Here is a 13,775-nt window from a genome sequence, read left to right on the forward strand (position 1 = left end):
TATTATTATTATATATTCAACTTGCTTTCAGACTATGTAACTTCCCTTTTCTATAAAATTTTGCTTTCTTAGCTCACTAGTATAAAAAATAAATAGAAGGAACGCTGCTCTAAGTCTAATCAAGTACAGATTTTTTTCACTTTCACACACAGAACAACTTGAATTTCACTGTTGAGCAAGATGAAGTATTCTTAGAGTTTATGCGTCTTTCACTGATGGTAACCAGAAAAGGCTCACTGTTTATAAAATGGCAATTTCATCATGCAGGGATAACCACATTCATCACAGAAAAAACACATTTTATTCCTATGTCTCCCATAATACTTTTGATGTTTTCTCTCTTCTATACAGCAACAACAATATAGAGTAATCAAGCAGTCTACAGTGATAGAAACACTGACATTCCATTTATAACTTTGTATTAAATTCCAGTTTGTTTTTGCATAAGATAAAAAACAATAGATAAACAAGCAAGTCTGTTAACAACTGAATATTCATAGATAGCCAGAAGAATCAATTATGTTCCTTTATTCTGGATTCATTTAAATTCTTTCAAAGTGCTTTAAAAACAAAACAAACCTTTCGAGGAACCACCCCACTTTACTAGAAATGTTTCAGATATATATTGCATTTACGTTAGATGAAGGTGATTAAAATTCTGCCTATTTCATAGCCCACCCTTTTGGAAGGGTAGATACTCTTTCTGATTAATACCTACCTCTCAAAAAGGGAGTCATCTAAAAGGTTAACTTCATCAGTAAATCCTTTCAAAATCAAGCCACATCTGACTTGCCAATATAGGATTTGGAAACTGGAACATTGAATGAGTTAGGCTCAGCAGTGAAGTCAGAGAAGAATTTATATGGGAAAAAATACGTTCAGCTTAGTTTGCATGGAGCTACATAATCCCACTGCTTTTCTATCTTCATTGCAGACTGCCTTGCCTGACATTTACACTTGTAATTATTTTTCAACTGTAATTCTGTATTAGACTACAAAGCCATGAAAAAATTATACCTAGATTCAAATAAAAGAAGAAAATAGCCCGCCAATTTTTAATTTATTGTTATAATACTTGAAACATTTTTTTAAACTTTCTATTTGAAATAGCTTTTTTAATAAAAAGCACTATTTTTGCTTTTTCTGGAGAGGAGTATTTGTTTTTCTTGCATTGGGATGCAAATGCAAAAACCTTACAATTTCTGATCCAAAATACATCAATAAATATTGGAGTGTTGCTGTCACGATTTCCAATCTCCAACTGATTCATTTCAATTTTACATTAGGTAGGATGACTATATAGATGCCTACAAGATAATAAAGTGTAATACAAGAACATGATTGTACTCATTGCACAGCAAGATTGAAGAGATGTAAAAATTTAAGATGCACTAAAAACTGAAGTTCAATATTCATGTGAACATAAATTAACTTCAGGAGTCCTTGCTGTTTTCTACAACAAACATGTTATTTCTCATATTCCTTTAATAGGATTAAATTTAAAATGCACTATTATTTATGTCAGGTCTGCAGATTTCAAAATTTTGGCTGTTTTGCAAGCACAACTGAGAAAAATTCTCCTAACCCTGAGAACATTTTCAAGAGTAGAATGAAGTGCCCCATTCAGCCCTGGGGAAGTTCAAAGACCTTCCTAACATTCTTCCACCACCACCCCTCCTTCCCCCTCAATAGTCACATTCTCAAGAAGGTTAATGAGCCCAGCATTCCCTCAGTGGCAGGGACCTCTCTCACATTATGATTCAATACCCTCTAGATAGTGTATTCAAGACGAGGCCTTTCTGTTTCTTTTCTCCTACTACAGCAATTCCAACTTTTAGAAATACTGATAACTATCATATGCACTAAGGGCAGAAGAGAGCAAGAGTCTTATCCCACTTTGCAAAACAATCATGATTTATCAAGCTTTTATGTTCAACAAGAACAAAAAACATTCGCAGGGCTGAACCACAGGAGGATGAAAAAAAAGCATCAGGTCTTCAATAATCAAAGATAATGCTCTGAGAAGCAAGGAATTTCATCCGAAGATATTGCTCTGAAGAGTTTTTTTAATTTGTCATCTTGTTTTAAGTCGTCAGAGAGAACTAACTCATATACCTGGTTTGTTTTCAGTAAATATGCAGGCTAAAATCTTCCTCCATCAGATGAAAACAAAGATTTACACAAACTGAGGTTATACAGGAGCTGGGCTCTTAACTGCAAAGCCATTCACTATTCTGTGTTTCACAAAGGTGATTCAGTGTTTCATTTTGTCATGTGAAAGAGAGACAAAGGTTCTCAGCTGAAGCTTCTGCTATCAAGAAAGCTTCATGAGGAATAGGTATAGCTTTTTTTTTCCTTATCTGTTCAAACTGACTAAAGAGCTATTCTGAGGGCAACAGGTTAGTCCATTGTGTGTCTCGCAAAACATACAATAGCAAACTACACAGTGCTAACAATGAACTTATTTTACATAATTCTTTAGATTAAATAAATTGACGTTTCCAAAATGAATTTTAGCAAAAACATGGAGCACTGTGTTTGGTTTTTAAGGCTGTTTGACCTGTTTCCATACTTATGAAAAAGCATTACTTCACAGTTGCCATTATAAATCCATTTTCATAGGAAAAAAAAGTATGTGGGAAAAGTACATACAGAAAGTTTGAAAACACCATAACGGAATTTTTTTTTTTTTTAAACTATGTTTGACACAAAGAAACAAAGGAAAGAGGAAAAGTATATGAGTAGCAACTGAATAAAGAATTGTTTCATTATACACACCTGGAAATTCTGCAAAATATTTTTGATGCTGACCTTCAGCACTAGTACTTTAGTCCTGTTCCTTTAATGAAAAAGCCATGATTCACTGACAATTAAATAATGGATTTGTAGTGGCGAAAGTATTCCACTATTTTCCAGTAATTACATGATGGCTATGGCAACAAAGTCAAGCTATTTTCGAGTGGTAAAATAAAGATGGATTTCAAATTCAGTTTCTTTAGACTGCAAACCAATACACTAATCAGTATTACACTGTTTCAGGTATTAGTGATATATATCTATAGGCATTAAATATAATTTGCAAATCTATCTCTGTGACTCCTATGTATGTTATGTATTCATATAGTATGTTCACATAAAAAGTATTATTTGTAAAATATATACAGGCACCAAATTGACTTGAAAGCATAAGTTCTGAAAGAGTCTAAAATACAGCAGGAAAGCCCAGTCTTATGAAGTACAGAAAATACTTTAGAATTGTTTTTTAAAACAGATAATGTATTATTATTTTAAATGATACCTACATTTGCATGCAGACTTTGGTCCTGGAGTTGCCACTAAGACTTGAGAAGTTAACTGTATGGAAATTATAACTCCAGCCTAACACCTTAGGTATTACATATTCACTTGTAAATATTTCTTAACACTGCCACACAACTTAAACCATAGGATAATCATCAACAGTCGCATCTAACAAATCTTACTTTTCCTGAATTTTTAAGTGGCTGCCTAGTATTAGAGTCATTAACATAGCTCTGCCATTATTAGTTCTCTCACGCATGGACTACTACCTTATCTAGTAAATCAAAGCACATTTGCCATAATAACACACTTTGAATTAACCCTTCTGATGTAGATTAAAGCTACCTTTATTTAAAGCTACTTTTATTTATTTATTTAAAGCTACCATGCCTGCCAAAGCAATTGGTTTAGATCTGTAATTAGATAAAGTTTGCTGTTTAGAGACTACCATGAACTCTCTTTCCAAGATTACTTCTATACTTGTCTAGCCCTAACTTGTATAAAGCAATAATACTTATTTAGTATTGCAGCAGTGTTTTAAAATATCACTTTAATCGTTTTCAACTTCTAAAACACATTTATACAATTGAATTTAAGGTAGCATGCTGTGGATAATAAAAATACTCATGGTGACAGCAAACTATAGTGTTTTAACCTCCTAAGGTATACCCCAAAGCATTGAATTCAAATTCCTGAATAATCATTGCAGAATTTCTGAATAATTCCGCTTTTCCAAAATTCTTCAATGAAATCTCCCACCTCAAAGACTCATATATTTTCTAAAGTGAAAGCATCCTAAGACATAGTATTCCATGTGTGTAGGTCCTGACAAAGACAACTGAATAGCTACTGTGCTACTGGAAACAAAACCTGATTCTTACCTGCGATAATTCATTAGTATCCACAAGTCCATTGTTGTCTGAATCAAAATAATTAAACATTTGATCTACAAGAAGTTTCTTTAAAGCCATTTTCTCATCAAGGGTTTTATCTTTTGATTGTGCAAAGTATCTCTGGTTTTGTAGATCCAGTAACATGTTTTTCAATTTGGTGTATTCAGTAGGTTTGCATTTATCCCCTGAAAAGAAAATACACAAGATTATTTTGATTTCGCATTAAGAGTTCAAAAGTAAATGAGAAAAAAAAAAAAGGAAAAGCAAGGAGTATTAACTTCTTATAATAATACCAACAGGGTTGCTCTATGAGGCAAGGAATTTATCCTGTAGTAGTTTGATCCATATAGTTTCCTTGTCTGGTCTTCAGATTAAGGCCAAAAACTTCCTGCACTTCTAGATAGTTTCTGTAGACAAAATGTTCTGTGTATGGAAACTAAGGGAAGTTTTAACCGCCTCCAAGCCTCTACTACTTTCATTTAGATCATTCTGGAAAGGTACATCTGAAGATTTTTTAAAATGTTACCTTTGGTAAAGCATTTTGTATAAACATTCAAAGAGTGAATACTGCATGTAATATATGCAGTAAAACCTGCAAATATGATAAAAAATGGTGCATTTTGAAGAATATATATTTAATAATAATATTTTACTTCAGAAAGTAGAAATTACATTTGAATACCCACAAGCTAGCTCTACCTTCTCGTTTACCAGACATACCAAACCTACTTGAATGAGAGAAGGTGGGATTGCCTTCTCTGGAAGAGAAAGGAGATCTTTGACAAGATCTAGTTTATTCATTATCAAGCCTTCTATAAAGCGTAAATTGCTACAGCAAATGTCCTACTTAGAGTTATTACAATCACTACTTATTCTAAAGCAAGGCACAATATAGTATACATCTAGCATTCCATCAGTTGCTGTATATTTTAAATTAAACAGAGAATCAGTTTGGAAGTTTCTGTTTTTATTAAGGTAACCTTAGTATTTCAAAAGTTTTTAATAAGATGAGAAATGTAATTGCGGGCCAGCAAAATACCATGTATTTGTTGCAAACATATATTTACACTTAGCTACTTCTTAAGTTAACTTCAAGCAGCAAATTCAAGGCCAGAGCAATAACCTGATTAGCAAAGAAAGCCACGTTCCATTCTTTTTAGATGCTACAACGAAGATACAGGGATTAATGATGAACAATTATTTACCTCACATTAATATACATGTATGAGACTGGAGTTTGATATTTTGGTACATTTAACAGTATATAATCATTATTATTGTGACTGTAACACTATGTACAACTCCATCACCACTTCATAAGGTAGAGAGAGAAAAAGTTCCTAAATGCTTCTCACTAGCTTAGTGAGACTCAGATCTAGAAGAGGACTTCTACAACAGAAGTTAAATTGTGGAAGTAGACAAAATGTTTTTAGGAGTCAAAACCACTCTACCATTCTTTTTTTTTTTCCTTCTAAAAGCCACTGCCTGTTATGTAGCTACCTGGAAATCCCAACTGAAGTAAAAGAAACAAAAGCAAGCTATATTTAACTGTGCTGTGGTTTAGACCCAGCCGGCACTTAAGCCCCACGCAGCCATTCGCTCAGTCTCCCCCGGCGGGGTAGGGGAGACAATCAGAGGAGTAAAAGTGAGAAAACTCCTGTGTTGAGATAAAGACAGTTCAACAGGTAAAGCAAAAGAGTAATAGTAATAACAACAGTAATAATATAATGAAAGGAAAAGCAAAAGTCATGCATGCAAGTAAAGCAAAACAAGGAATTAATTCATCACTTCCCAGTGTCAGGCAGGTGTTCAGCCATCTCCAGGAAAGCAGGGCTCCATCACGTGTAAGGGTTACTTGGGAAGACAAACGCCATCACTCCAAACATCCCCCCCCTTCCTCCTTCTTCCCCAGCTTTATATGCTGAGCATGATGTCACATGGTATGGAATATCCCTTTGGTCAGTTGGGGTCAGCTGTCCTGGCTGTGCCCCCTCCCCTCCTGCCTTCTTGTGCCCCTGGCAGAGCATGGGAAGCTGGAAGAGTACTTGACTAGTGTAGGCACTACCTAGCATCACTTAGCCACTACTTACCAACAATTAAAACATCAATGAGCCATGAACGCTATTCCCATAGCAAGTCCAAAACACACTATACCAGCTACAGTGAATAAAATTAACTCTATCCTAGCCAAAACCAGCACAAACTGACACACTTAATTACATGTATTTGCATATTTGTCCTTACCTGCCAGAGGCATGGAGAGTGAAGCCACACAATTGGTAAGGGTCAAGTTTTATGTGACTCCTTTTGAGGGGTCTAATACAGAAATACTCAGTAGGGGAACATTCCTTAGCCATTCTGGAGCTGCGGTGAGCAAATCTTTCCATCTGAATGGATGCAAGCTCCAGGTGGTGGGAAGGGAAGAAAGCCCTTAACTTTAACATACTCTAATTCATTTGGGTGAAGTCCAAAGACTGGGTCAGGAAAACAAGTATCATCTTTGCCTCCCCCAGATAACTTTTTGGCTGCGGTATCCTCAGAGAGAGTTTGGCTTTATTCTGGTTCAGCTGAAGTCTAACGCCATTTTACCTTATACTCCTGGCCGGGGGTGGAAACACAAATCCTATTTCTTAGATACTATACTGCTCAGACCTAGTTACCACCTCCAGATTTTATGCCCTGTAAATTATTTTTGATCAAATAGTTCTCATTATGCAATTCTAAACCTGCAAAGAGATATTTCCACCTTAAAGATATACGACATAAGTAAAGCAGTTTACTTAACATCTGTGAATACCTGGATTTATCACAGTATCTTTGATAAGTCTCTACAGGTTTGAGTTAGGAAAAGAAATGGAAAATGAACAAAAAGGTCACACTGAAAATTTTTTCTTTATTTGAGGCACAGGCCAATGTTTCTCCCTTTAATGATCAGTCAAGAACCGAATATAGCTTCTCACCTCTACAAAAACAATAGTGATGTTAATGTTCATTAGAATATTAAAGATTATTTATTTAATATGGACAACTTTTGCATGGGTTGTACAAAGATTTCCACGAGAGATTACATAAAGTTGTGTAAAGTTAGAGGAAAAAAAATTATGTATCACATGATCATGAAAAGTATTGTAATAATTAGTTGCTTTTCCTACTTTTAACTCAGAACAGAGTTTATAGAAAACAGTTTTAAAGGCAGTTCAATCACAGTCCAATAAAGACATTTTAAAGCACTTTAGACACTCACTTTAGATCTAAAGCTTAAGGAATGATGAACTAATGTATGCTCTCACTACACCTATTCAGAGAGAGAAGAAAGAATACAGACAATATATTTTCTACAGCTTTTTTTTTTTTGCACACTTCTCATTGCATAGCACAAACTTCTGAAACTAGCATAATAGTCATATAAAAGCACTTATATATTACATGTTTATAAATTATTTTATCGTTTTTCCAGAAGGGAAAAACATCTGTGCTATTCTTTTTATTACACTACATAAGTGTTGCCTAATACAAAGTTATCTGAGAGACTGCTAATACCACAAGTTTGACAGCTTCCAGTAGAACTTCATTCATAAATTAAGAATAAAGGCTATTCAACTTTTAGTTACACCCTGAGCCCAGTAAAGCTACTACATCACTGACAACAAATTATCTTAAATTACATTGCATTAGCATATATATGGTTTATATTACCTCACCAACAAAAGGACATAATTTCCTGACAGAATGTTGCTAAAATCTGTCATGTAGACCACTAAGATTACTTTTCATTTTTATTTCTCCTGTTCCTGTGATATGCTTTGGAAATATTTTTAACCTGAAAAGTAGCTCAAACTTATCAGTATGTTGTATTAATTACTAACAGAAAATATTAATGTTTCTTCAATATTAATGAAAATAGAATTAAGGAAAGATGACACTATATAAAAGAGCTACTTTTTGGATTATTAAAGACACAAACATTAATCACAATGGCAGTCTGTTGAAAACCAGCTGCAAATAACATGCGAATAAGTTCACAAAGCAACCTCATGTCTCTACAACCCATCTTCAGCAGATGATTATTTTATACTCAACAATGCTTTTAAAGCCTATTCCTCTTTATGGGGTTTTTGTACCATGTCTCTAAGGTAATAGCTGTAATTTGCTCTCAGTGTGTACCTGTTCACACTACAGATCAACCTGACTGAATTACCGTCCCAGCCATGATAGTTCATCAGCTTCTAGTGCGTGGTTTTTATGTTTGCTAGAGCCCAGACTGAATCTTTTAGTGCTTCAGTAACTTGTTTGAAAGCTAGTCCTCATGACGAAAATACTGCTAACACCTTTTGGAAAAATCTGTGTTGGCCATCATTTATAGTTTAAAACAGATGCTATTTTGTTTCTCACTTATCTAAAATAGGGTAGTCTGACCCACATAAAAGACACCTTTGTCAACAGTAGCGTCATACTCCCTGCAATCACACTGTGCCACAGTTCTCTGTAGTATGGAAGTAGTATTTCCCTATCCCTTTATCTGAAAAGGATGTCAAATTGGTCGCACATGAGCACACGGTTTGCATAAAAAGGGGGGAGGACAATACTCGGGCATTTAAGCTTATTGGCAGTACCCTACAGTATTTTAAAATTAACTTATAAGAAAACCATTACAAATAAATGCTTTGGTTTCTGTTACCCTAGAGTTTGGGGTCTCTTAGGTGATTGCTCATGAGAGACCATAAATAATGCAAAAATAATCTGAACTATTTTTCCTTCAGACACAGTGTAACGTATCCGTTTGATAAACCTTGGGAAGACTGTAGATGTTCAGGGGTCTGGGTAGACATAAGGTACATGCTGCACATGAGTGCGTGGCTTCCCTTCCTGTTCTCCTGCCTTATCATACTGATTGAGAATATAAAACTTTCATTTTTGTGATAAAAGCAAGGTGATGTTCTTAGCTATTATAAATAAAAGTAAGCATAAAAGTAAAAGTAGCTGTCACTTGCAAACAATATTTAAGTTGTTAAAGAAACTGGTGAGATGAAAGTGATTTTTTTTTTTTTTAACTGCAGAAAATAAAAAGAGAGAATAGGGAGAAAAGTATTGTCTGCTACTTACAGTACGTACACTTATATAAGTGCAGGCAATTAACACTCTTCAAAAAGAGCCTGAACACTGTATAGCAATTGCACCCCAAAGTCTATATCCATTTTTTCCTATTACTGCTTTAGTTTTCATTATGTTCAGCAAAGCAATCTGTTGTAATAGGATTATTATATTTTGATCTAACACCCACCTTTTAAATCTTACTATGCATTCCAACAACAGATTTTAGGCTGGTGACAGATGAACCTTCAGTATATGATCTAAGCTAATTACAGTTGTGGTAAAACAGATTTACACAGCTATACTACATTAAAACATTTTCATTTCATATATAATTCAAAGTAGTCTTTACACCAAAGACTCTGTAGACTTGAACATACGGACAAACATGATCGATGGATGCAACTGACGGATAAGGGGATAGCCAGGCAACAATGAGACACTGCTAGTCAACATAATGCAGAGTTTCATTAACAAATCACGCTCTTATCTCATTGTCATGACTGCCTTTTACTGTAATATTGGAGGAAATGTGAAGCAGATGTTTAAGTTACAAGAATGAGGCTGTGTTTACAGGAGACTTCTCCCAGGCTGGAGTAGCAGCACAGAGAAAAACTCAAGAGTTGCTTTATTTGTGTTCTAATTCAGTAATCATTACTTGTGAAACAGTTGTCTCAGTGACACACAACTGGTAAATGGGGATTAAGTATGACCTTTTAGTGACGAAAAGTAATTTATGCTTAATACAATTGAGAAAGACAAACTACTGGGAATATACTACATTACTTCCAAAAAGACCTACTTAATTTTATATAATTATCTACATACACAAAAGAGTAACCTACACATTGTGCATAATTTACTTATCTAATTCATTTTCCTAGGTTTTTTTTGTAATTTGTGAAGTAGGCTTCCTACACAAATAAATAGTTAATTTCTGAAAAATTACTAGAAAGCAATAGCATGTTTCATTCATGGAAAGCACTAATTCTACGATACAGCTGATTTTGTCAAACAAAAAAAACCCACAAAACAAAACAAAAACCTCTGCTATGATTTATTTTACAAGTTTTCCGACATCATCTATGCAATCCTAGAAGGGGTGCAGAAACCTAAAAGTGACAAAACAAACACACCAATGGAAGTGTCATTCTCTGGTCCTATACCTTGTAATTTCTGAAATGATGATAGTCATACGGTTTACTTAATTCCAACTCAAAAATAGTAGAAAAGTGGAAACACTTGAATGTTTCTTTCAGTTTGGTACAACAGTTTTGCAGCTGTATCTCTTGTATCTCCGTTACCTCGGAAACGGCTGAAAGTTAGATCAGTGCTATTGTCCTCCTAGATGGTATTGAATAGACTACATTTGCCCATAATACAGGAAAAAGTTGTATTTGACAATTTAAATTTTACTTAATTTGTAGGAGAAATATATATCAAAACTAACTAGTTATTTATGAAAACCAGCCAACTGAATATACACATTAGTTTTAAAACCCGCAGAAAAAAATATTAAAGAACCAGCTAAGATAATAGTTTAGGAGTCACTCCTTAAATCCAAATTCAGATCTCAGATTTTGTATTACATAGTTCTTGGAGAAATACTGGTATACATAGAGAAGGAAAGAAGGAACGTACAATTTTAAAAATGCAATAAAGACAAACCATCTTATTTTGATTCTTAGTTCTTTCACCATTTTCATGGTCAATACAGGTATTTTAATCTTTCCTTGCCTTAGCATATGTATCTACAGAGCAGGAATAACTCTTATGTCCAAGAGCTGTTGAATCGTTACTACTCATTGCGCATCTGTCTCAACAAAAGTCATCAGCTGCGGAGATACAATGGGATTCTGAGATATTTTATGATTTTGAGTTGAGTTGTATCTATATAGCACAAATGGTTTCCACAAAGCCATTTTTCCTTCAAAATTAAAATGACTTCATATCTCCTAAAAGTGGCAACTAGTTTTCAGTGGACCATACTGCATATGAACAGTTTTAAGTATTCCAAAACTGATATAAACATGATTTTTGGAAATGGAATAGACCTGATAAGCAACAAGCCTACTGCTAATCTTCTACATGCATTTGGAACATATTCAGAATAATCTAATTAACCAAAACAATTCACTGCAAAATTACTAATTATATTCCACAGAATAAAAAAAAAAAAAAGAGAAATTAATCCAAGATAGCATACATATACATACACACACATATATAAACCATTACAGATACGCACGTACACGTTCATGTGCACATATACACCCCCATAAGCAGGATGAAGAAGTCATTACAGATATGGTCTTACATCAATTCAATTTCAGACATAACATGAGAGACAACTTGGTCTTTATCCATTCAGCTATTCTTCAAGAGCCAGTCTCCATAGTTGAAGCATGAAAGCTGTAATCTTACTTGTAGCCCTAACAGATAAAGGAACATTTTAAACCACCAAAATTGCTTAGGTTTATCCAAAAGAAACTTCAGTTTCAGATATCATGTCACAATATCTTACTCTTATTTTCCAAATCTAGAGCTCAACAGTTTTTAACCCTTATTCTCTGCTCTCCTCACTGAAGCTCTGGAATTGCAATCTCATTTGTATATAGACCTATGGTCCAGAGGTTGAAGGGGGTGGAGAGAAGAGCCTCACACTCAAAACTAGTATTTTTCAATAAAAAATCCTGGATAAACAGGGATAAACATAAAAACTTTTCTGTGTTGCATCTATGTTATAAATAAAAGGTGAGAACTTTCTATAATTTTTTTTAAAACAAGAGTTTAGGGGTGCAAATCTTGGCGAATCTTTTTAGTAAATTTATACAGCACTCAATCAGCAGATGGGCTGCTTTATGTCTTATTTTGTAGTATCCATACTTTCCAATGACTTCCATATAATTATCTAAATTTAAATCCAGCATTACTCTCAAAGGTAGATACTTAGGTGTCAAAAACTACAGTTCTTCAGTTCTTCTGTGTAAATAAGTTTAGTGAAGCGTGAAGAGGTTTAACTAGCAGAATTTTCAATGAACTTTCAATACAGTGTTGTCTATTTTTATGCAATATATGTACAAAAATTCCTCCCACATACCTAAACACCCTACTATCCAGAGGCAGGGACACAAATACAAAATTCTAATGTTGTATCTGCCATTGTCCTTAGGCAAATACTTCAAAGTGATTACCATAGCTGGCATATAAAATAGAATTGAAGCTAGCTTTTCAAAGCCTTATTTCTGCCTTGTAAATAGGAATAATACTGTCCTTTCCTCAAATATTACTGGTTAAAATGCTCTTAAACCATTCTGATCTTTCAAAACTAGAAATCATAAGACAGAAGTCATAATTTTACTTAATTACATGAATCTACACAAGTCTGGTGTCCGGCCTTATCTGGTGACATATTTAAATAGCTTTTCAGTGCTTAAACAATTAATAGTTCAGATAAAGTATTCCGATTATCCTTATAGATATACCACTTAGGTTGAATACCATTAAAGGCTGAATCAAATTTGCATTAAGAAAATAGAAAAACAGGTAATAGTATTCAATTTTTTGTTGGTGGGCTTTGGTTTCATTTGTTGGTGTTTGTTGTGGGGTTTTTTTCAGGGTTACTTATAACAAATGTTATATGGTGCGAGAAAGATTAATCCAGAAAGTAACTAGGAAATTAAGAAAAGCACCAAAATCAGCATTTGGTGTAGTGGTGGTGGGAACTTTTACTTGTTAATGCAGAGTGGTTAACATATCACAAACCTCTTGACAGAAGAAAATAGGTCATATAAACTTTTACCTTCAAGATGACATTCGAGGGCTACAGCAGGTCGACAGTAATGATCAAAACATCATTTTCCACAGCTGAAAAAACACTGAATGTACAGACTGTTTGGACTACATGTTAGCATCACAAACTCTGTATGCAGTTAGTATGTAACCGGCAAATGCAAAACCCTTCTACAGGACTGAACCTGCTTTCAAACAAATAATAAATCCACACTGATTTCAACTAGTTATATCACTTTTCAAAATTTCTTGATATCTCAGATTCTTACCTCAGGGTCTTCTACCATAAAAATTAAGAGATGGAAATGTGGGCATATTTAACAAATATGCCCACATTTTCCAAATATATCATAATATTTTGGGTATGTTCTTCTTTTCCCAACATGTGCTGAAGACATTACCTATTCCCTGATTTTTTGGTGTTGTTTTTTTTTTTTTTGTATCCAGCTAAAGGTTTCAGATCAGTTTTTCAATTTGTCCCATATATTAAAAAAAAACCTTAAATTTTATAAGTAAAAATTCATATACAACATTAATAAGACGATAATCTGGACTTCCTTGTCCTTCCTACCTTTTTAAAAGAAAAGCTGAGAGAGAAAAAGATAAGAGCAGTGTGCCCCAAAAGCAGGCTTTGCTTAAAAATGAAGGCTGAGGCAGGAGTTTACTGCAGTATTTTATTTTCCTCTCTAGTGGAGTTAA

General features: G+C 34.1%; 1 protein-coding gene across 2 annotated transcripts in view; it reads right to left on the reverse strand.

The window, feature by feature from the left end:
* The window catches only part of FSTL5 (follistatin like 5), a 334,169-nt gene that overhangs the window by 153,838 nt on the left and 166,556 nt on the right, over positions 1-13,775 (reverse strand). For both annotated transcript variants that reach the window (XM_075091052.1, XM_075091051.1), the window contains exon 5: positions 4,182-4,378. In XM_075091052.1, coding sequence (XP_074947153.1) covers positions 4,182-4,378 — 197 coding nt within the window. The remainder of the gene's footprint in view (positions 1-4,181; positions 4,379-13,775) is intronic.

The sequence above is a fragment of the Phalacrocorax aristotelis genome, chromosome 4 (genome assembly GCF_949628215.1).
Source record: "Phalacrocorax aristotelis chromosome 4, bGulAri2.1, whole genome shotgun sequence".
Lineage (NCBI taxonomy): Eukaryota > Metazoa > Chordata > Aves > Suliformes > Phalacrocoracidae > Phalacrocorax > Phalacrocorax aristotelis.